Source organism: Arvicanthis niloticus, chromosome 20 (assembly GCF_011762505.2).
Source record: "Arvicanthis niloticus isolate mArvNil1 chromosome 20, mArvNil1.pat.X, whole genome shotgun sequence".
In the NCBI taxonomy this organism is placed as follows: Eukaryota; Metazoa; Chordata; class Mammalia; order Rodentia; family Muridae; genus Arvicanthis; species Arvicanthis niloticus.
In genome coordinates, this window is record NC_047677.1 from 39,416,163 (window position 1) to 39,441,238 (window position 25,076).

The window sequence follows — 25,076 nt, forward strand, 5'->3', positions numbered from 1 at the left end:
ATGATAGCATGTGGTAGTCACATGTGTTACCATGCATGCCATCCTCATGATTCCACATGGCAACATAGGACTTGCATTTACATGCCCATGCCATCCAGCAATGACATGGCATGTGTGTTCACATGTGTTCCATGTCCCAGCACCATTATGGGATGGCACAGGCACACATATTCACATATGTTGTATCCCAGCATTGCCACATGATATTGTGGCATACAGATATGCCATGCCCCAGAGTCATTGCCCGGCAGAATGTGTATGCCTGGTGACACATGTGCCATGGCCTAGATCAATCAAATGGCAACTTGGGCACACATGTTCATACACATGCCATGTCCTGGCACCATCACTTACTAGTGTGCACATGCCTGCTCTCTCGCATGCCATGGCCCAGCACTGCCAGATGGCTGTGTGGGCACACCTGTTTGCACACATACCCTGACCAAAGACATCGTGCGGCAGCATGGGCACCCCTATTCATACCTGCTATGTACTGATGCCACCTCCTGGCAGTGGACATGCCTGTTTACATACCTGTAGTGTCCTAGCATCAACACACGGTGTTATGGGCAGGCCCATCTGTCAGTCAGCCAAGTCTCAGTGCCACCGTGTGTTAGCACAGCCACATCTGTTCACACCTGTGTCACATCCCAGTGCCAATACCTTGTGGCACAGGGGCCCCGTTTGGTGCACAAGGCACGCATGCCGCATCCCAGTGCTGAATTGTGGAAGCAGAGGCAAAACCATTCACATACTTGCTACATTCTGCACCAACATATGTGGCCTGGGTGTGCCAGTTCCCACACACTGCTTCCCAGGGCCTCTCTGCAGAGGCTTTGGCATGCCTGTTTGCACATTGGCCAAAGTCCCAGTGCCACATACATGTGCTATTTCTCAGAGCCTCCATGTGGTGGCACAGGCATGCCTGTTTGTGCACCTACTGTGTGCCCCAGCACTGCCATGTACTGCCTGGGAATGCCTGTTATCATACCTGAGATACATCTAAGCATCAAATCCTGGCTGTGTTTTCATGCTGGTTCACAGGTGAGCCCTGTGCCAGTGCTGTCCTGTGGCAGTTGGGAGGAGGGGCACACCTGTTCACACACAACTCTCGTCTCAGCTGCACGCCCTGGTGGCATTGGCTCATGTGTTCTCATATAAGCTGTGCCCGAGCACCATGCTACGGTGACATAGACATATCTGTTCACACATATTTTGTGCCCAAGTTTGTCCTGTGGGCGTGAGCACACCTGTTAACACACATGTTATACCCCAGCACTGCCATGTTGGTGTGGGCATGCCCAGCCCCCTCTCATGGTGTGAGATGCATATTTGCATCTCATGGTGGTGTGGGCATGTGTTCACATGAAGGCCATGCCCCAACACTGTCCTGTAGTAGCATGGGCATACCTGATCACACATGATTGTCCCCTGGCAGGATGGATACATGTGTTCACACACAAGCCTCAGTGCTGTCTTATAGTGGCATGGTCCCATGTGTTCCTACATGAGCCAAGTTCTAGCACCATCCTACTGAGGCATAGGTTCACATGTTCTCATGAAGGCCATGTCTGTGTACCATCTCGTAATGACATAGACATGTCTGTTCACATACATGTTGTGCCCCAGCACACATATGTACATGTATGAGCATGCTTATTAATGAGCACCATATCCAGACTGTCATGCATGGATAGATTTATTCACATACAAGCCGTGACCTCACGCTTTCCCATGGCAGCATGGGGATGTGAATTCACACATCAGCTAGGTCCCAGCACCTGCCCATAGTGGCATATATGTAAGTGCATGTTCACACATCAGCCATACACTAGTACCATCACATGGGTACCGTGGGCATGTGTGTTCCCACAGGACCCATGTCACAGAAGCATCACAAGGCTGCACGGGCTTACATATTCACATGTATGCCACGTTCCAGCACCCTCACTTGGCGATGTGGGTATCACGTACACATGAGTACCGTGTCCTAGTGCCTCATGTGATGGTTTTACAATACCACTACTTGGTGGTGAGGGCATGGCTGTTCACATGCATACTATGTGCTAGCAATGCCACATGGTGTGGGCACGTATCTTCACACACATGGTGTGTCCCAGCACCACCACATGGTAGTATGGGCATTCCTGTTATCACATGGGCCATGTTCCAGGGCCATGACCTGTTATCACATGGGCCATGTTCCAGGGCCATGACCTGTTATCACATGGGCCATGTTCCAGGGCCATCACTTAGCCATATGTGCATGCCTGCTCCCATGTAGGATGTCCCAGCACCCCAATGTAGTAGCATGGTCACATCTGATCCCATGTGAGCCATGTCCCAGTGTCACCACATAGCAACACTGTCATGTGTGTTCACATGTGCGCTGTGTTCTGGTGCTGCCAATGGCAGCATGTGTGCCATGTCCATAGCCTCACACATGTGATAGATTCTGGCACCATCTCATAGTGGCCATGAACATGGATGTTCACATGCATGTCATGTCCCAACACTGTACAAAGGTAACATGTATATGAGTCATGCCCCAGTGCCATCACATGTCAGTGTGGGCACACGTATACACATGCAAGCCATTTCCTAGTGCTATTGATCAGCAGGGTGTTCACATATGTTCACACACGGCAGTGCCCCAGCACTATCCTGACATAGCATTGGCACACACATTCATACATGAGCCATGTTCCAGTGCCACCACATGGCATGTGGGCATGAGCATGAGTGTTGACACACATGCTGTATCCCAGTGCCATCCTGTGGTGGCAGGGATGTGCATGTTTGCATGCTGTGTGTTCCAACATAGTCCTGTGGCAGCAAGGTTATGCAAGCTCATATCCAAGCTATGTCCCAGCACCATCATGTGGTAACGTGGTTTTAAGTGTTTACCTATGATCTGTGTCTCAGTGCAACAACATGGCCATGGGGGAACATATGTTCACACACTAGCCATGTCCCAGCACCATATATTGGCACATAATTTCACACATAAGCCATGTGCAAACACTTGTACTTGTGACAAAGTATAGATGACATAGGTACCCATACATACATGTATGTATACTTACATGTGTACCATGTCCCAGCACCATCCTGTGGTATTGTGGTCACACCTGTTCATACACACACACACACACACACACACACACACACACACACACACACACATGTCCCTTCACTGTCCCATGGTGGCATGGGCACACATGTTCACATGATACCCAGAGGCATCAACTGAGGGCGGATTGTGTCCCAGTTCCATGTGAGCTGTGTCCAGTTCCAACCAATGGCAGCATAGCCACACAGGTTCACACAGCTGTGTCCCAGTGCCGAACCATAGCTGCATGTGCTCATGTGTTCACAACTGAGCTGTGTCTTGATACCAGTACATGTATGCATGGGCATGCCTATTCACACACATGTTGTGTCCCATCTCCATCATGTGCAAATGTGGGCATGCTTGTTCAAATGCATGCCATGTCTCAGTACCATCCCATGGTGGTAAGGGCATGCCTGTTCACATATGTACCATGTTCCAATGTTGTGCCTTGGCAGCGTGTAGACATGTGTTTACATGTGATGTTCCAACAGCAACATGTGGGTGCACATACATGCATGTTCAGACAAAATCCATGCCCCAGCCCCATCATTTGAGGCATGGACACATGTTCACATGTAAACCACATCCCTGGACTGTCATGTGGCAGCATGGGTATGCATGTTCACATGTAAGCCATGTCCTGTGCCATCATGTAACAGCATGTTCACACAAGTGTCATACTTCAGTGCTGTCCCTTTCTGGCATGTGTGTGCATGTTCACCCGTCATGAGTATCACAAGAGGCCAGGATGGTAAAGGGTAAAAAGGACCAGTATAGCCAAAATGTGTGGGTTATATAGAGAAGAGCTGCAGGGGAAAGGCAGCCTTGCCTGAGGGCTGGAGAGTTCAGGGGTATGCCAGGCATACCCTGTAACAGGTAGGGACTGAGGGATGCTGGGAGAACCTGGCATCCAGCTCAGCTTAGATAGGCACCTCAGTTAGCCATCTGTCCCTGGTTGAGACTTACCAGAAAGGAGTTAAGGGAAATGATAAAAGGTGGGGTGTGATCAAAATTTATGTATGAAAATGCCATAAGGCACATTGCTGTTTTGTGAGCTAATTAAAAGTCTTCTACATGTGATGGTCTGTTTGTATATGCTTGGCCCAAAGAGTGGCACCATTGGGAGGTATGACCTTGTTGGGGTAGGTGTGTCACTGTGAATGTGGGTTTTAAGACCCTCATCCTAGCTGCCTGGAAGCCAGTCTTCTCCTAGCAGCCTTCAGATGAAGATGTAGAACTCTCTGCTCCTCCTGCACCATGTCTGCCTGGATGCTGCCATGTTCCAGCCTTGATGATAATGGACTGAACCTCTGCACCTGTAAGCCAGCCCCAATTAAATGTTGTCCTTATGAGAGTTGCCTTGGTCATGGTGTCTGTTCACAGCAGTAAAACCCTAAGACACTATGGTATAAAACATTTAAAATACATTGAAAAGAATATCATGTATCATGACCAACCAGGTTTCCTCTCAAGCAAAATATCTCAACGTATACAAATAAATAAGTGTAATACAACATATAAGTAAACTTATGGGAAGATATCATGTGATTATCTCAGTAGGTACAGAAAAGGCCTCAACGAGGTCCGACATGCCTTTGTGACGGAAGTCCTGGTGAAATTAGGAATCTGCGGACCTCGCCTCAAAATAAGAAAGACAATGGAAGGAAATTGAGAGTGGTTGGACATCTGGACTCTTTTTCTCTGCTAATTTCTATTTTGTTGCATTCTTCTTACAATTTATTTAGTCCCCTTCCCCTTTTCATTTTAATTTTTGAGGCTATTGTACACGACTACTGAATTTGTATCATTTCTACCCTCCCCTCTTCAAACCCCCCTGAGTGCCTCCCCCTACTCCCTCTCAAGTTCATGGAAACCGCTATAATTATTTTCATTACACACACACACACACACACACACACACACACACACACACTACAGCGCCCACTTAGTGTTGCTCTTATGCACGTCTGTTTAGGGCTAACCACTTGGGTCTGCAGTATCCATCTATCAGAAGAAGGCTTACTGTATCTCCATCAGTTAGTGATTGATTACCTGTAGCTCTTCGTCTACCCATGTGAGAGCTGCTCTGCCCACGTCAGCATGGCAACTGGTGTCGTCATTAAGTAGGTCTTGTCTAGGCAACTATATTTTAGAAATTTAATAGGTACTGCTTCCCTGTCACAGCTAGAAGACACTAACTCATAACAGGAATCCTGTTCCCCTGGCTCTCTTACAGGTTTTTTTTTTTTGGTCCCCTCTTCTGTGATAGTCCGTGAGACTTGGGTCTAGGGGTTGTTACAGATGTACCAATCGGGCCTGTGCACTCCATAAGCCACTGATTTTCTGCCTTCTGGCCAGTCGTGGACTTCTGTAGTAGCTTCCGTCTGTTGTGCAGAGAAACTGCTTGATGAGAGGTGGGAACTACATTTATCCGGGTGTAAGGATGAGTACTTAGAATACAGTTATAAGTGACATGTTTAGAAAATGTTACTAGTAGGTTCTCCTTCAGGGTCTATGACCTCATCAACATAGACAGCTGCACTAGCCAGGACTCCTGTACCAGACCTGAATTCCCTCCTACAGAACAGGACTTACGTCTAACTAGACAGCTGCTGGTTATCCTCAAGATAATAGCACTACTATTGAACTGTTGAGGATATACTACCCGGCCAGTCATTGTTGTGGTCCCCAGGCTTTGGAGTTAGATGGGGCTACTGATTGCTTCTCTTCCTTGGCAGGTTGCATAGCAACTTCAGATACAGTGAGAGCTAGTCCTCGCAAAGGCTTCTTCTATGTCAGTTTTAAGACCTGTGGCTTTAGGATATTGTGTCTTCAGCAATAGGGTTTTACATTATGGTTCTAGGACACAATTGAGGACAATCCCGATAGCCTATATTATTTGGGGAGTCTCTTGCAACTCCCTGGGCAACAACTCAAAGGGAAATTTCCCTGTACCTGGTACTTGGATTTCAGTTGGATAGTCTATGGCTCTTGAAAGAAGCGTTGTTGCCCTATGTAGCATAATTACATCATATATATATATAATTATTTTACTTAACATAGATAATATATGTGTGTATATGCATGTGCTGTGTATATATTTTAAGTAAGCTTATAAAGTAATGTCTTCCTATAGCTTTAGTGTTATTTATTTCTCCTCTCTTGCTCTGTGTTACCCTCCACCTCTCTTACCAGTTAGAATACCTGCCCCCAGTTTTCTCCTTCCCCCATTATATCACCTGTCTTAGCTAAAGCAATAAGCAAGAGAACAATACAAAAGAGACAAAAATAAGGAAGGAAAGGTTAAATTATCCCTATTCAAGCCGGGCAGTGGTGGCGCACGCCTTTAATCCCAGCACTTGGGAGGCAGAGGCAGGCGGATTTCTGAGTTCGAGGCCAGCCTGGTCTACAGAGTGAGTTCCAGGACAGCCAGGGCTACACAGAGAAACCCTGTCTCAAAAAAACAAAAAAAAAAAATAATTATCCCTACTCACCATTACCATGATTTCATGTCTAGAAGGCCTTATGGAAGGAAAAGTTAAATTACCCCTATTCACCATTGACATGATTCCACATCTAGAAGACCACCGAGACCCTACAAAAAAAACTCCCAGATCTAATAAATACTTTTTGTGAAGTTACAGAATGCAAAACCCACCTAAAGGAACCAATAGTTTTCACACATACCAGTTACAAATTTGTTGCAAGACAAATTAGGAGGAAAAAGAAAATCTCCCAATCACAAGTCTGAAAAACAAACAAACTAAGTAACAACCTAGGAATCAACTGTCTTTGTTATGGGTTCTATTACAGTGATGAAACACCATGACCAAAAGCAACTTGGGGAGGAAGGAGTCTCATTCACTTACACTTCCACAGAACAGTGATCACCAAAGGGAGACGGGGCCAGGGACTGAAAGAGTAAAGATCCTGGAAGCAGGAGCCGATGCAGAGGCCATGGAGGACTGTTGCTTACTGACTTGCTCCCCACGACTTGCTCAGCCTGCTTTCTCATAGAACTGAGGACCACCAGCCCATGGATGGTACCACCCACAATGGGCTGGGCCCTCCCCTGTCAATTACTAATAAAGAAAATGCCCTACAGGTTTACCTACAGCCTGAACTCATGGAAGCATTTTTTTTTTTCAAGTGAGGCTCCCTCTTCTCTGATGACACTAGATTGAGTCAAACTGAATGGAAACGGCCACCATAGGATGGTAGGGAGTGACTTTACTTGAAAGGATTAGGACAAGTGGCCTTGTTAGACTGGTATGGCCTTGTTGGAGGAGGTGTGTCACTGAGGGGGATGGGCTTTGAAGCTTCAGAAGCTCAAGCCAGGCCCAGTATCTATCTCTCTCTCTCTTTCTCTCTCTCTCTCTCTCTCTCTCTCTCTCTCTCTCTCTCTTTCTCTCTCTCTCTCTCTCTTCCTACTGCCTACCAATCCGGATATAGTCCTCTCAGCTACTTCTCCAGCACCCTGTCTGCCTGCACACTGTCGTGCTTCCCGACATAGTGATAATGGACTCAAACCTGTAAGCTAGCTACTACTAAATGTTTTCCTTTATGAGAGTTGCCCTGGTCGCGGTGTCTCTTCACAGTAATAGAAACTCTAAGACAGTTGACCAAATCTAATATTGTTATATGGCTGAGTTACAGAAGCACTCTACAGATTCAATGCAAATCCCATCAAAATTCTACTGACATTCTTCATAGAACTCCAGTGGGGATGGGGAGGCTAAAAATGCATATGGAAATACAAAAGACCACAGTTACCCAAAGCAATCCTAGTCAGAAAGAGCATTCCTGGTGGTATTTCAATACCCGACCTCAAATTATACTGCAAAGCCACGGTGACAAAGACAGCCCAATACTGACATGCAAACAGACCTGTAGACCCGTCAAATAGAACAGAAAACTCCAAAATAAAGCCACATAGCTATGGCCACCAGTGTTCCACATACACTGGAAAAGAGTCCGTTCGACAGATGTCGCTGGTAAAACTATATATCTATATCTATAATCTACATCTATATCTATAGGTTGATCTATATAGATATATGGATGGAAGACATTAATGTAAAAGCTGAAACATTGAAACTGCATGACTACACTTCAAGATATAGATACAAGCAAGGACTCTAATAACACAGGACATGGAACATTAACAAAAGAGACTACAGGAAATTAAAAACTATAGTATCGGCAGGGCAATCAGCTAGCCTACAGAATGGGCAAACATCTTTTTTTTTTTCTTTTTCTTTTTCTTTTTCTTTTTTTTTTTTTTTTTTTTTTTTGGTTTTTCGAGACAGGATTTCTCTGTGTAGTCCTGGCTGTCCTGGAACTCACTCTGTAGACCAGGCTAGCCTCGAACTCAGAAATCCGCTGGCCTCTGCCTCCCGAGTGCTGGGATTAAAGGCGTGCGCCACCACGCCCAGCTGGCAAACATCTTTGTCATCTAACTATATCTAAGATGGGGGTGGGGGGGCTAATATATAAATCAGTGCAAAAACACCAAAAATCAAAAGTACCAATCAGTAAGTAAACTGAACAGACAGTTCTCAAAAGAAGAAACACAAAATTGCTAATAATTTCCGCTTAATGTTCAACATAGCTACCCAGAAGATGCAAATTGAACTACTTTGAAATTCCACCTCACCCATTCGGGACGCTGTTATCAAGAAACTAGATGATAACAGGCACCAGCAAAGGATGTGAGGAGAGAAGAACATTCATCCCATGCTGGCCTGGGTGTAAACTAGCGCGGCCGTTGGGAAAATTAGCATAGCAGACTCTCAAAAATTAATAATGGAGCCAGGGAGATGGCTCGGCATTGTAAATGCACTTCCCACTCAGGCACGATGACCTAAGCTCAGTTCCTGGCACCCACAAAAAAGCTGAATACTTTTTGTATTATGCGTCAATAGTCCCCACACTCTTAGAGCAAGATGGGAAGCAGAGATGGGAGAATTGCTCAGAAGCCACCCAGCTAGTCTGGGGTAGGACATAGATTGGCAGAAACAACAAAGAAATTCTGCTCTGATGACGTGGAAGGGGAGAACAAAACTCCTGAAAGCTGTCCTCTGACCTTCATGTGCACGCCGTTGTATGTGCGTGTGCGTGCACACACACACACACACACACACACACACACACGCAAGAATAAACCCAACCATGATAAGTAAAGTGTTTTACTTTAAAAATAGAACTACCATACAATCCAGCTATACCAACTCTCTCGAGCTTATACTCTACATTCCTACCCAGAGATACCTGAACATCCTCGCCTACTGATGCCTTATTTGTAATAGCAAGGAGATGGGATCAGCCTAGATGTTCACCGACAGATAGACAAACGGATAACGAGGATGCAGTGTATACACACGCTGGAATTCATTTAATACTAGATAAAAATGAGATTTGCAAGAAAATAGGTGAATCTGGAAAGTATTGTATTAAGCTAGATAACCCACACTCAGACAAATACTGCATGTTCTCTCTCTGGGCAGAACTTAGTTTGTGTGTGTTCGTGCGCGCGTGCGCGCACATGAGTAAACCATGGGGAGGGGGCAGATAAAGAGAGAGATGTTGAGGAAGAATGGGGGGGGGGAGGCAATTGCACTCATGTGACCTGGAAGGCATAAGGAGGTTTGTGGGAATGAGCAGGCACAAGAGAGTAAAGAAATGGTGAAGACAAGGAGAGCAAAAAAACAACAAAAACAAACTTTCATTTTAAAATGTCATACAGTGAAAACAAACTTTCATTTTAAAATGTCATACAGTGAGTCCGGTTCCATCTGTGAGCCAAGGTGCTAGACAGATCGTGACAGGGTCCCTTAGAGCCCTGTTCTCTCCATGCCCCAGCTCCTGGGCTTCTTCTGGAGTTTACATAGCAACAGAGAGAAGATGGCCTATGAGCCCAGAGATTAAGTGGGATTCCCACCCTCTCAGCACAGTCGGGTCAAATGGAATAGTCACAATCCCCGGGGAAGCAGCACTGTGTAGAATTCTCTGAGGTGACATGTGGCCTGGGCAGCCAGTTTCCTTATCACCCTCATCCTTAGAAACACTCTTCCAGATGCCAGCTCTGGCTTCCATTCCTCCATGATGTTTCCTGGGGCAGGTTTAGCATACAAGAAGCTCTGAGGACAGAAACATCCAGAGAGGGATGTGGTAGAAGGCGGCTGGTACACTGGGTGAACTCGAAAGCAAGTACGGGGTGGGGAGGTTGGACCAAAGCATGGAAACGCCAAGTGATGAGGAGGCGCCCAGCAATAGAGCAGGAAAGGCACAAACGTGGTATTTTAGAAATATTTCAGATGAGGTAATCCACGCAGGCAAGCACTGATAGGGGAAGAAAGTTGAGGCCTATGGTAGTTTGGATATGCTTGGCCCAGAGAGTGGAACTATTAGGAGGTGTGGCCTTGTTAGAGTGGGTGTGGCCTTGTTAGAGTGGGTGTGGCCTTATTGGTCGAAGTGGGAGTAGGCCTTAAGACCCTACTCCTAGCTGTCTGGAATTGAGTATTCTGCTAGCAGCCTTTAAATGAGGGGTAAAGTTCTCAGCCTCTCCTGGACCATATCTGCCTGGATACTACCATGATCCTGCCTTGATGATAATGGATTGAACCTCTGAACCTACAAGCCACCCCCTATGAAATGTGGTCCTTCTAAGAGTTGCCTTGGTCATGGTGTCTGTTCACAGACGTAAAACCCAAACTGAGACCAGACCCAAGATTCAGCTATTGCTTTTAGCCTTATGAAGAGATACTGTGGCCCCAATAGAGCAAACTGGTGGTATGTGCTTAGGAGTAGGGAGGGAGAGGGGATAATGAAGGACCCTGAACCAGACTTTCCACAGGAGGTAGGAGCTAGCCCTCTGTAACAGAGAACAGGGGCATATGGGCAGAGAGGAGAGTGAACAACTACACCTAACAGAGCACCAACAAAGCAGGTCTCAAACACCAACTTTCAATCCAAACGAAAAGCAACGACGACGTGTCCCTGAGAGAAGCTGAGGGCCAGTGAGTGTCTGTCTTAGTAGGTAGGGTCAGAAAAGGAACATCTAAGGTCACAGGGGGGCCAGTGACCTGAGCCTCTCACCAGCCCTGACGCAAACACAGGATAAAGGCTCTAACGAGATTACACTTGAGCCTGGGGCATAGCTGGGGAGAGGCCATGCATTTGAAGGAGAGAAGGAAGGAGAAGGAAAGAGACTATAGGAGAAGGTAGAATTCTTGTGGTCTTGCTGGCGAGTTTTATGTCTACTTGACACAAGCTAGAGTTGTTGGAGAATAAGGAGCCGTAGTGGAGAAAACACCTGTGTAAGAATGGGCTGTAGGCAAGCCAGTAGAGCATTAGTGATCCATGCGGGAAGGCCCAGCTCATTGTGGGTGGGGCCATCCCTGTGCTCATCAACCTGGGTTCTCTAAGAAGCAGGCTGAGCAAGCCATGAGGAGCAAGCCAGTAAAAGCAGCATTTCTCCGTGGCCTCTGTATCAATCAGCTCACGCCTCCACGTTCCTGTCCTTGAGTTCCTGCCCTGACTTCCTTCAGTGATAGACTATGATGTGGGTTAGTGTGAACCAAATAAACCCTTTCCTCACCAGCCTGCTTTAGGCATCCGTGTTTCATGTTGGCATCAGTAACCCTGAGACAGGTCCCTCTCTTTATAAATTAATTCTAGGTCTAAAGAGGCCTGGGGGCACTTTCTCAAGACCTATTTCAAGTTTTCCCCTGCTGTGGATTTCTGTGGAGTGAGAGTCACCTCTCCTGAGGACAAGAGACACAACACCCTCCACTATCAGCTCTTCTTCTCTGAGTGGGTAAAACTGGACCTCTCTGTGCCCACAATGTCCCAGGCATTGCCAAAATGATATACAATAGGTATTATTACTATCTGAGTATTCGAGCCGGGGACCCCGAAGCACTTGGCATTCAGGTAACCAATGAGAGGTCTGTAAAGGACACTGTCCCCAAAATGTGCACTCAGCCCCTGAGAACAGCCAAATCATACAGCATTAACTGTTAGGTTTAATATCTGTGCCTTTGGGCTGTAGTTGAATCACCAGCTGACTTTTTCACACTGGTTCTAATGCGCTTGGACACTGTGTGATAGAGTAATACTGTGGGTGTTTAAGAACAGAAGCCTCAGCGTGGCTGGCGATCAGGACTTTCAGCCACAATATGAAATAACTTGTCACTGACTGGTCCTCCCTGGCTACAGGTCTCCTCCACCTTGACATGGAGGACACTCTGTCTCTGGTTGATAGTTCCACTGTCTCCGGCCTCAGCTGCAGGGACAGGAGGCAGGAGACATGGGCTCAGGAGACATCAAATGTCACAGCACAACCAGCTCTGGCCGAAATGGAGTTGCCTTGTCACCCAGCAGGGCCCTATTCCCAGGAGTGGCTAGGAGAGGTCACATTTTAGGCAGAGGCTGGGCCCTGAGTCGTGGGATAGACCTTAGTATGGTGCTGATCCAGCCAGCACCATCAGCAAAGACAGACTCTGGAGTAATGTGCAGCTCCAGTTAGGAGTCCCAGAGAAAAGAATGGCAGCCTTCTGAAGTTACTGGGCTCCCCTTCTGGATAGCTGTAGGATGGTCCTCTGGAGCCCTGGTGTCTGCAGTTGTCCCTGCTGGCCACACAGAGGACTAGGGCTTTCTAGAGAAGACACAGCCTACAGGTTACAAAAGAGAAAAATGTCTGTTTCCTGTCCTGTGAGAGAGTACACCCAGAGAAGCAGGCACACATGCCCAAGTCTGACAGAGACAGACCCAGGGCATTGCAGCAGTGTGGCAGGAACACACGAGCTGCATCTCATCGTGGGTAGGAGGCACAATGATGCCCATGTGAAACATCTACAGAGAGGGGAAGAGTCATCACAAAGGAAGAGAAGAACCCAGGCTGTTATTGGTTACACAGCAACACACGGTGCTTCAGTATCCAAGCAGAGACGGACTACCAGACAACAGGGGAGCTGCAGAGCAAGGTGTGGGAAAGGAAATGCAGTTCTCTGTTGGGTTGCTGTGATCAATTTTGGTAAAATGAGAAGACAAAAAACAGCAAAACGGGCAAGCCATGCCCCCATGGTGTGTCCAGTTGGAAGGATCGGAGTACAGTTTTGCCCCTCCTTCAACCACCAATCCACCAATTCTGTTGTCCCACGCACCACATCAGTCATGCACTGTTTTCCATTGGGGGTGAGTCTGTGGGACTTCATTCCCTTTTGTGTCAAGGCTCATGTGGCCCCTGACCTCAAATGCTCCCTCTCTGTCAGTTATGTTTAGAGAGACCTACAGACCTGCCTCTGAACATCCTAGGTCCTGTTCTATGGCCTGGACACATGATTGACCCCAAGTTATTGTGAGTGACTATCCTACTAGCTAAGCAATTGCCATCTTAAGGAGTCCAGCTGTGTGTCCCTTGCGACAAGCTCTCTGGCTATTTCACAGGACCCTCACCTGAACGTCCAACTTCTCTCTATTACCTGTTGGATACAACGCTGCCCTAACTACATGTGGTCGGTCCTTGGAGGAGAGCTAGAGTGTATAAGCCAGGAGAGACTGGAGGGTGCACCATCTATCCGGCTACTGAGAAGCCCTCATGCCTGACGGATAAAGGCTTTATAGGTACAGCCTGTTGGAGGAAAGGACATTGTTCTGGGTAGCATCCTACCTCAACAAGAGCCTGAGTCATTTGAGAAGAAGGAACCTCACTTGAGAAAATAGCCCCACTAAAGAAGACTGTGGACAAATCTATGGAACATGTTCTTAGTTAATGATTGGTGTGGTTGGTCCCGGCTCACTGGGGGCAGTGCGTCTTCTGAGGAGGTGGTCCCGGATGGTGCAAAAAGGCAGGCTGAGCAAACCATAAGAATTTAGTAAGCAGCACTCCTCCATGGCCCCTGCTTCCCTTCCTATGTCCAGGATCCTGCGACGAGTTCCTGCCATGACTCTCTGGACCACAATCCGACAACTGAAACAAACCCTTTCCTCCCCAAGTTGCTTTTGTTCGTCGTGTTTTGTCAATGCGATAAAAACCCTAAGACATCTCTCCCTGTAAGTAGGCCCTCAGCTGGGCTCTGTAATGAAGCCCAGTGAACTCGTACATTCCAACTTGGTGGATCAGTGCTTGGGTTTGTCGCTGGCACCTTAGAAGAGGTAGATGTTGCTGATGTCACGCCCCCCCCGTCCCCCCACCCGCCCAGGGATTTTAGCAACAGGTGGCCACAGAGAGGACTGAGGTGACTAAAGAGAACTCAGAGAATATTGGGAGGTGCAGAGGTCCTAGCCCCAGTCAAGTCAAAGAGGTAGAAGTGAGCAAGGACATGAAAGATATAAAGGGGGTGGCATCCTGGAGGGTGGTCATTGCCAGAAGGATGCTGTTTGTGTTCACAGTTATTGGCTGTGTCTACTCTGCCTAGCACAGCCTACTTGGAGTGAGGAGTTGGGGTCAGGAAAGACTGCAGCCTTTCCCAGATTCCTTCCTTGTGGTGAGGACGAAGTGTTTTTTTTTTTTTTCCCCCAAGGGCCCCCAACAATGTAGGGCCAAGGACAAGGATGACACTAGTGAAAACACTCCCTTGGTGTCATGCAAGTGCCACCAGCTTCGGACTGTGAGTCCACGGGGGACAGGGAGCAAAGTCCATTCACGATTAAGGAGACTATGCAAATGAGAACATCTGTCCCTCACAGGGGAGTGAGTCATCTTCTCCAAATGGCCCTACTTCATAAGCAACGACTTTCGCTTTAAATTTAATTTTGGCTTTTTAAAATCCCCGATGTGTTTTTTTCTTTTTTTTTTTTTTTTTTTTTTTGCTTGTATTTACCAGACTATTTGGGGTTTTATTTTCCTATACCCCACCCTCTGCTGCTCTGTTGTCTCATCCTTGGGAGGCTGTCCGGCTAGCCAAGATGTCTGCTGTACACCCAGCTCCACCCCCGCCAGAGGCCCTGACTCGAAGGTGCCAGGCCCAATGCCGATGACCATCAGAACAGGGATAACAGCTGCCACCTGTATGGAAATTCCAGCTCCTGCCTGGGCCAGAGATTGGCCTGGGGTTACAGCTGAATTGGTCATTCCCACTAGTCACAACTGACTAAGCATTTCCTGCACTGATTTCTGAAGGGCAGGTAGAAAAAGCAACTCTCTCCCTGTGAGCTCTTCTCAGTCTGGTGTTAAGCCCAGTCATCAGATATGGACCCTTCATGGGCTGTTTCTACGGAGTCTACCTGGCCACTTCTTTCTTAGACCAAAATAAATGCCATAGTCTTTTACAAAAAAAAAAAAAAAAAAAAATCCAAGTACCTGTAAGTGCCTTGGGGGGAAACCCACCCAGCATCTCTCAAAGCACGCCTTTCCTTAATTCTTCATCTGACAGCTTGGGGCTTTTACTGCATAACCACTGCTGTGTTGGTGCCCCCCAAAGAAATAGCTATGAACAGAGTTTATAGGAATTGCTGGTGGGGTGGTTCAGGGAGGAGAAGGCTTATAGCCTATGGAGGGAGAAGACAAGAGTGGTCATGGCTTTCATTTCACACCCTGGTTCCATGCCCAGTTTATAAGTACCTTTTCACTTTGAAGGCGTAAAGCCACTTTGCAGAGGGTCTGCCTAACTGCACATCACTGGGAGAAACAACGGGGCTCCAGCAAAGGAACCAAGCCGTCCCGAGGTAGGCAGAAGTCCACAGGCTTACACACAAAGAATCCTGCACACTATAGGAATGCCCAGCGGAGTGTTTCGCCCTGATTTAGAGTCCTGGAAAGAGGAGTCAGTTTGGTGGTAAGAGAAGGAACTGTGTAATCTAGATCCTTGAGGCAGGAGTGAGAGGCGGATTTGAGGGTGTTCAAACAAGGAGGAGTGAGTGAAACCCAACCAGAAAGCGTGCTTGGGAATCCTAAGTTCTCTCGAGTTAGAACGGGAAAGTGACAAGTTCTTATCTCCCAGATGCTGCCTGGAAGATGAAAGGGAGGTGGGAACACCCTCTAGGTAGGAGTCTTGGACAAAGGCAAAGAGAAGAACTTTGGAGAGAGGGAGCCTTAGTGACCTTCCCTGTTGCTGAGATAAAATACCTAATAAAAGCAACTTCCCGGAGAGTCCACTTTGGCTTGTAATTCAAAGCTACCGTCCATCATAGCCTGGAAGCCACAGTGAAAGAATCTTGTGGTACCTGGTCACACTGCACGCACAATCAAGAAGTGGAGTGAAGAATGTCCACACTCAGCTAGATCTCTACGGTTTATTCAGCCCCGGACCCAAGCTCGGGGAATAGTACCAAACACACTTTTAAGGCGGGTCTGTCCAACTCAGTTAATCAATCAAGATGACCCCCTTCACAGGCACGTGCAATAGCCTGCAGTGGAGAAAGAATGGGCCTAGGGGAAACACGGTCTCTGTCTCCAACACATAGCGTGAGCTACATGAGTGTGTTTCTGCCAGAGAGTATCAAGTTGCTGACCTACATACAAACAGGGGCTGTCTTTCTATTTGTTTGGGTGTTTAAAGTCTTTTAACTCACCTGATTTTCAGTGCAATAGGTCTTGTATTTCTTTTGTTAGGTTTAGTCTTAGGGTTTCTGTTGATGCGATAAAAAGATAAAAAAAAAAAACAAACCACCATGACCAAACCAACTTGTGGGGGGAAAGGGTTGATTTCTGCTTACAGCTCGTAATTTCCATCTAGGGAAGAATCATCATAAACCCAGAGCAGGAACCTGTGGGCAGGGACTGAATCAGAGGCCATAGAAGAGTGTTGCCTGCTCCTCGTGGTTTACTGCTTTCTTATGTCATCTTGTACTACCATCCTTGGGTGGAATTGCTCCCAGTAAGCTAGATCTTTCCAAATCAATCAATCAATCAATCAGTCAGTAATAATAATAATAATAATAATAATAATAATAATAATAATAATAATAAATGCCCTGCAGGTCTTCCCACGGGTCACTCTGATGAAGGCATTCTCTCACTTGAGGCTCCCTCTTCACAGATGACTCCAGCTTGCATCAAAATAAAACAGTAGCCTGCACATATGTATCTTTCTTATTTTATTCTTTGATGCTACCATAAGTAAAGCTGTTTTAGCTCCATTTTCCTATGGTTCGCCAGTGTACAGAAATACAATTAATTGTATGTGTGGGCCACCACCGTGATGAACTTGTTAGTTCTAAGAGTTTTAAAATGGTTTTCTTATATTGACGGTATAATTGATGAATAGAAATTATTTGCTCATTTAAAAAAAAAATCTAGATGTGCCCTATTTCTTTTCTTGCCTACAAGCCCTGGCTCCAACCTCCGGGGCAGAGCTACACCAAAGTGGCAACAGCACAGGTCCTTGTCCCATTCTTTATTTCAGAGAATAAGTAATCGTTAATATGACTCCCGCTCTTGCGTTTTTCACATGTATTCTTTATTGTGTCGAGAGGGAAAGCTTGTCTCTATTTCTGGACTCTTAGGACAACAGTTTGCTGCGGTTGTGTGGTTGTGTCTGGTTTGTTTGTTTGCGTGTGGTTCGCTTGCTTTTAACAATAAATGGATATTGGATTTTGTGATTTTGTGTGGAATAATTTTTCTGACTTTTTTGTTTTGTTTTGTTTTGTTTTGTTTTCTACATGGACTGTTTTCTCGTATCCCTTCCTGGGTCCTGATATTGTAATGCTTTTACTGTGTTGCTATATCTAATTATTTGCTATGGTTTCATGTCTCTGTTCAGGAGACATATTGGCCCACGGTTTTCTTCTGGTTTCTTTGTGATGTGGGGACAAGAGTCGCCCGCATTGTTATAGAAGGGGCTGAAAATGCTCTTCCCTCTACTATTTTCTGAAGCGTTTTCTGAAGGACTGGTGTTCACTGTTGCCTAGAGACATTCAGGGGTAGATTTTTGTCTGTTGGGCATAAGGGACTGGCACTTATAACAGTCTGGAATTAGAGACAGTGTTTTGGGTAGAGAGAGAGGGGCCCACAGCCACATTGGTTGGATGGTGTGGGAAAAATGGACAGCATCTAAACCAGAACATGGGGCCATGTTACCAGAAACGGTTTCAGAGTAAAGATCAAATGCACGAGGGAAGGGTGTTGATGACCCTGACTGAACCTCATGGTAGGAGCAGAGTCAGCTTTCAGTGGATTGAAGAAGGATCTGAACACAAGGTAATGGGGGTCCCGGAGGCCTGGCTTTCCTGAAGGAGAATAGTTTCCTTTTATGCAGCCTGGTTTTCCCAACAGGATTGTACCTGAAATGCCACTTGGGTCCAGCAGCCAGTCCCCTCTGGTACGAGAGGGCTGGCTTAAGTTGACCCTGTATAAATGCGGGGCACACACTTTTCTGTGTTTATCCTGACAACCATGAGAGTCCCCGGAGCTCCTTAAAGGGACATTGAGGAGAGGCTTGCTTGGGTTCTTGGGGTTCTGGTTTTGATAAGATTTACTCGGAGATGCCCTCTTGAGTTCCCACTGGTGAGGTAGGAGCTTTAACCGGCTCCTAGGGGGAAAGGGATCCAGCTTAGTCCCAGACCAGAGGTTCTGCTTTGAAGTCCCACTCTATCGCTGTAGCTCCCCCCAACAGACACTGGGCATGCTAGTTCTCTAATAAACCAGGGCATCCATAACCTGCCCGTTCAGACAGAACTTAACCGGTCGGCCCAACCACTTCCCCAGCTGATCTGGGCACCTCGGTCTCCCTATGGGGAAAACCATAGATGAAAGTACTTGGCAAAGCTGTCCTCAGTTTGGCACAGTGCCTGGTCCAGCTGTGTACCCTCCAACCCCTAATCCAACTCCAACCCCATCCCTGGAAAGTCCGGTCTTGCTTTCTATAAGCACTTTGTATGGGGGTTATCTCCTCCCACTTCCCATTACGGGAAGAACATGTGCTTCCCAGAACCAGGTCCTTTTGGGTCTGCGTTTCTTATTTGGCAGGAGAATCCTGTGACATTGCTCCAGGAACATGAGGTGGCGCCGGAAATCAAGCATGAGGAGATTCAACTCATTTTTATTCAGGGATAGACGTAGCCTATCAGGTCTGGCTCAAAACGGAAGTCATGGCTTCCACTCAATCACTTTGATGGCTACTTCCGCCGCTCGCCGAATCGCCTCGTTTTGATGCGTCAGGAGGTAACGGAAGGTGGGCACACGGGGCAGCAGTAACTTACGGCCCTCAGGGGCTTCGGCCAGCATGGTGAGGGCTTTTGTGGCGTTCAGACACACCTTGGTGGTGGGGACAGAGCAAAGCAACTCCAGGAGTGGTTGGATCGCATTGGCATCCAGAGCTGCGTATTTTCCTGTGGGCCACAAACACTGGGTTCCCCCACACATCCGCACTAAAGGGGCCGCCTCCCACTGTCCTGCTGCTGGGGATGTTTTAGGAACAATGCTACCTGTACTCACCCTTTTCTCTACTTCCCCTTCCCCCCATTTTTGCTACACTCTTCCACTAAGCATCCATCCTTCTACCTCTGCCTATTCAGTCCCCGATCCTGCAGTCGGCCTTCATAAGACAACATGTACAGTATTTTTTAAAAGGAAAATAAAAGATCATATGTTTATGTGGCAGGTATTGTCTTGAGTAATTGCTCTGCACCTGGCACATATAGTAACCATAGAGCCTTTGAGCTGCCCTCAGAGGACACTGGGCACCTGCCCTATGGCCCGAATGCTAACACATCCATCACAGTTCTACCTCTCCTGACAACTGTAGACACCAAAGGCCAAGAACTCTATCCTGTGTCGTCCAGCTCAGGGTCTGACACAGGGTAGGGACTCAGAGTCCCATCTAGGAATGGATGACAGAACCATAGGTCCTGGTCTCTGTATCTCTGGCCATTGGCTGAGGCCTGATGGGTACCTGGCCTTCCAAGTCCTCCCACATGCATAAGCTTGGGCAGAGATACCCACAATGTGGAGACACATGGGCTACCCTGCTCCACATACAGTCAGAATTCCCTCAGTGAGGATAAATGATGGAAAGAGACTGCAGACTCTGAGAAAAGCACAAGTTTTCCTCCTATGTGTCTCAAATTCTACTTCTAGGGTCCAGTGTTGAGCTTCTGGGAACCTCCTTATCTTTGGGAAACTCTGAAACATACTGATTATAAAGCCAAGACCCACTGAGTCTTCACAAAGCAGAGAGGAAACAGAAAGCACAGAGGGTGAGACATTCAAGAATGTCAGATGGCTTTCAGAATTTGTGAAGGGCAAGATGGGAAAATGTCACACCTCATCTGTCAGGTGTGGAGACTATGCTAGTCTCTTCCCTCAGCCATTGGTTGGGTGGCTTAGCTTTGAAGTATACCTGACTGGGAATCCTAACCTGGGGGACTCAGGGGGTGATACTTCTATATTCTTAGGTTCATTCCCCACAACTTGATATAAGTAGTTATGATCAAGAAACACACAGAAGAACGGAGAGATGGATCAGAGGTTAAGAGTATGGTGTTGCTCTCACAAAGGACTTAAGTGCTGTTCCCAGCACCACATAGCTCATACACACACACACACACACACACACACACACACCACAAAAAAATTTTAAAGAAACACATAAGGTCAAGAGTTCCAGGATCTACTTACACCCACGAATAAAAAAATCATAGAAACTAAACTAATCGATCTCAGAATCGTGGTTCATAAGAGACCTGAGTCTGAGGTGACATCTTTAGGCCAAAGAAATGGCTTGATGTTAAGGGTCAAAGGTCCTAATGTGAGCAACTTGTGTGAGAAGTCGCTGGCAGCCCGCTGTGTCCAGGAAAATAGAGAGGACTGAAATTTGGACCAAACCTCAAAGGGACTTTGATGATAATTCAAAAGTGAATTTTGATGGAGCCTTGAGGCCTGAGAGGTCACTACTTGGCCCTGGACACGAGAAGGATACATTTGGGAAGCTCGCTGTGGCCGCAGGCAAGCTCAGGGAGCTCACTCGTCTCTCCTGCCTGCATCTACCCAGCCTCAGGAACCCACAGGACACCCTGGCCTTACCTTCAGTGGTCACTGTTGCGTGCATCAGAGCCCCGGCAGCGTTAGCCTTGACCTCCTCCTCAGTGTCTGACAACAGTTGCACCAGGATGGGAATGACTTCATTCTGCCAAACCTGCTTCTTGCCATCCAACGGGATGCTGGGGCAGAGAGAGGACAGAAAGAGATTAGGCTTAGGAATGTTCCAGGCCACACACTGAGATAGGATTTGTGTTGGGACTTTTTTTTTTTTTTAATTTTTTTCAGACAAATGATATAATTTTATTTTTTAATATGCATATATTCTTTTTTTATTGGATATTATATTTACATTTCAGATTTTATCCCTTTACCACATTCCCCCTTACCGCCCAGGAACCTCCTATCCCATCCCCCTTCCTCCTGCTTCTATGAGGATGTGCCCCCACCTACCTCCCCACTTCTACCTCCCCACCCTCAAATTCCCCCCACCCCCAACTCAGTGTTCAGCCTTCATGGGACCAAGGATCTCCTCTCCCACCTATGCCCAACAAGGCCATCCTCCCCTACATATACAGCTGGAGTCATGGGTACCTCCCTATGTGCTCCCAGGCTGGTGGTTTAGACCCTGGGGAGCTCTGGTTGGTTGGTACTGTTGCTCTCCTCATGGGGCCACAAACCCTTTCAGCTCCTTCAGTCTTCTCTCTAACTTCTCCATTGGGAACCCCTTGATCAGATCAATGGTTAGCTGTGAGCATCTGCCTCTGAATATGTCAGACTCTGGCAGACCTCTAAGGAGACAACTATATCAGGCTCCTGTCAGCATGCACTTCCTGACATCCACATCAGCATCTACTTTTGGTGACTGCACATGGGATGGGTACCCAGGTGGAATGGTCTCCAGGCGGCCCCTCCTTCAGTTTCTGTCCCACACTTTGTCTCCATATTTGCTCCCTTGAGTATTTTGTTACTCCTTCTAAGTAGGACCTGGGACTCTTATTGGTAGTCCTGGACTAGCCATGCTGGGACTAGCCATGACCAAGGCACCAGCATGACAATGTCTTGCTGCAGAAAGAGGATAACGAGGCCCAGAGGGAAATGAGCTTCATTCTAAGCCATGTTCATAAATGAAGACGACGTCCATCTTGGCTTCAACGTGTGGAAGAGAGAGACCCACGAGAGTGTGACCCGCAACAAGACTGTTTGGCTCTACCAGAGTTGGAATCCCACCACCAGGGAAGGACCGAGCTGCTCCACACAGCAGCCTAACGCAGAGCAACGGCAGCATTAAGACAGGTTAAGGGCCTAGCCTCTACATCCCAGCATTGTATAAAGTCCTGTAAATGAGTGTGGTGAACTGCCCAAAAGGTTCTCAACCATGAGGGGACTGGCATTACCCCCCCCCCTCCCAAAAGAGAAAGGTTTCCTGGCCAGAAGACTCTCCTCACATGGTAACATCACAGTGCACAAACAACCCAACCAACAGAGTTCAGCCGAGCTGCTTGTTCGCTGTTTCTTGGCTTCACTGCCCACAGGACTCTCATTTTGCAGAACTTTTAACACATAGGTTATTTTATGGGATCACTGTTTAGGCGATAGTCCTGGCAGCTACTTCTCTGGGATACTGTGATGCTATCGGCTTTCTAGGCCATTGGTCTCTACCCAGAGGCCATTTATTGAGGACGTGGGGTCCTAGGTCTACCTGCAAGGCTGCCCTGAATTTATTTACTCAATGACTCAAAGCAGGTACTAGTCCAGATGCGGGGGAGGGGGGGGAGGAGGGGAGTTTAGCTGTCTCCGGATGAGAGACTTTGGGGGCATGTAATCTAGCCCTTAGTCTGCATCAGTGAGCAGAACAAACCCACCGTGTGAGTGATACAAAATGGTAAGGGGTAGGGGGCTGATGGCAGAGGCTAGAGGAGCTGGGCAGAAGCTACATTCTGCCCAGAGATACATTGGACGGGGATCTCTGGTCAAAGACCTAATAGTTACAGGTGGGTCTGGGAATGTGCAAAATAACAAGCATTCAGAACTAGCATCCCAGGCCTTGGGTCAGGCCCACTAGAAATACCAGCGAGAAGGAAAGCTAGGACTTAGAAGATAGCAAGACCTTCCCTCCCCCTCACTCTGAGGGGGATGTGGACACAGGCAAAGGGTCCCCCTGGGACACAGGACTAATTATTGGGATGTTCTGTGCTTCTTCAGTCTTCAGACCAGGGTTTAGACTGTGATCCTATGTGAAGTCAAGCAAGTGACTAGGTCTCATGGTTTCATTTTCTCACCTGTAAAGCCACGTGTCCCCTTCCTTGGCAATTGTCAAACCGTTGACTTTATAGGTGATGCTTGGCGTGTTTGCATACCCTAATCACCACTGGCTGTCATTATTATTGATGGAGTTCATCCGTTTGTTTTCCTCATGGAGAAGTGATCAATTAGCTAGGTTTGTCCAGGATGGGAGTGGGAGGGAGTTTCATGAGATATAGGACAATCTCAGGCCAGATACCATGGGTCACAAGTACTGGAAAGGATAACTCTTCTGACCTAGTGACCTCTTTTGCCCAAAGAAGTTATAGAAAGTATGCCTAGGTACATGTCCTGTGATGGGCATGGCTAGGTGAAGCCCCACTACTGATATACTGATAGGCGAGGAGTAGTTCAGTGGCCCTTCTCTGGCCCTCAGCAGAAACTCAAGGAGGTGGCCATCAGCCAACACAAAGCAGACCTCACCTGATGGCAATGAGTGCCCGGGCCGCTTTGCTGCGGATTTGGGGGTTGTCACTAAGGAGCTTCTCCTTAAAACAGGGCACGGCTTGGCTGTCTAGAGCCTCGGTGGCATCTTCCTGCAGGCACAGTGCCAGGGTGTCCAGGATGATCTCCTGAATGTGTTCCTCCTCCTTCTGCAGCTTCCATACCAGAGAGGAGATCAGGCCACTCTTGACGATACCCCGGGCGCCTGCACAACAGGAAAAGGAGTTGAGGGTCCTTTTCCCCCCTTGCCCTGTCTAGGGGAGGAGACTGAGTCGCAAAGAATGGGCAGAAGGTCACAGATGGAGTTCATCTAGAGCTAGACCTGAGAAAGTGAGGCCTGAGGAGTGACCAGAGACAGAAGTCTTTGGCTATCTGTGGCCTAGGGGCATCAACCATAAGACAAGGGACACAACGTCCCGAGAAGCTGCAACTCACTGTTGCAGATCCAGGCATACAGAGACCCTCTGTCTTCCATACCGCTGTGGATCGGACAAAATCTATCCCTAAAATTTCATGTGTTCTTAAAGACTCGATCCCCACCAAGTGCTTCAGTTGAAAGCTGATTGGCTCATGACGGCGTTTACCTCGTCAGTTAGCCTCTTTAATGGTCCAATCCTTGATGGGTTCATAGCTGAACAAGCTATTAGGAAGTGGAGTTTATTAGAAGCAGGTCGCTAGGGCTGTGCCTTTGAAAACTGTGTCTTACTCTCAACCACACCTTCCCCCCTTTCTCTCCCTCTCCCTCTTTCTCTCTTCCCCTTGCCCCCTTCTCTGCCCATACTGTGGGCATCTCTGCTCTACCAAAGGTGCTACCATGATGCTATTGCTCTGAAATGAAGCCACGTGAACATGGACTGAAGCCTAGGAGACCATGAGTCAAAATAAACCGTCTTTCCTTGTGTTGGTCTGTATATGCTTGGCCCAGGGAGTGGCACTATAGAAGGTGTGGCCCTGTTGGAGTGGGTGTGTCACTGTGACAGTGGGCTTAAGAACCTCATCCCAGCTGTCTGGAAACCAGTATTCTGCTAGCAGCCTTTGGATGAAGATGTAGAACTCTTGGCTCCTCCTGCACCATGCCTGCCTGGATGCTGTCATGTTCTGGCCTTGATGATACTGGACTGAACCTCTGAACCTGTAAGCCAGCCCCAATTAAATGTTATCCTTTATAAGACTTGCCTTGGTCATGGTGTCTGTTCACAGCAGTAAAACCCTAACTAAGACATTCCTTTACATTGATTTTTCTCAAGTATTCTGTCATATGTAAAGGGAAATTAACCAAATTTCCTCCAGAGT

General features: G+C 47.4%; 1 protein-coding gene across 3 annotated transcripts in view; it reads right to left on the reverse strand.

The window, feature by feature from the left end:
* Nucleotides 1–19,082: 19,082 nt before the first annotated feature.
* The window catches only part of Rsph14 (radial spoke head 14 homolog), a 74,830-nt gene continuing 68,836 nt past the window's right edge, over nt 19,083–25,076 (reverse strand). For all 3 annotated transcript variants that reach the window (XM_076916940.1, XM_034524904.2, XM_076916941.1), the window contains exons 5-7: nt 23,763–23,988; nt 21,081–21,217; nt 19,083–19,387 (exon numbers count right to left, since the gene is read on the reverse strand). In XM_076916940.1, coding sequence (XP_076773055.1) covers nt 19,146–19,387; nt 21,081–21,217; nt 23,763–23,988 — 605 coding nt within the window. In that variant the 3' untranslated portion in view covers nt 19,083–19,145. The remainder of the gene's footprint in view (nt 19,388–21,080; nt 21,218–23,762; nt 23,989–25,076) is intronic.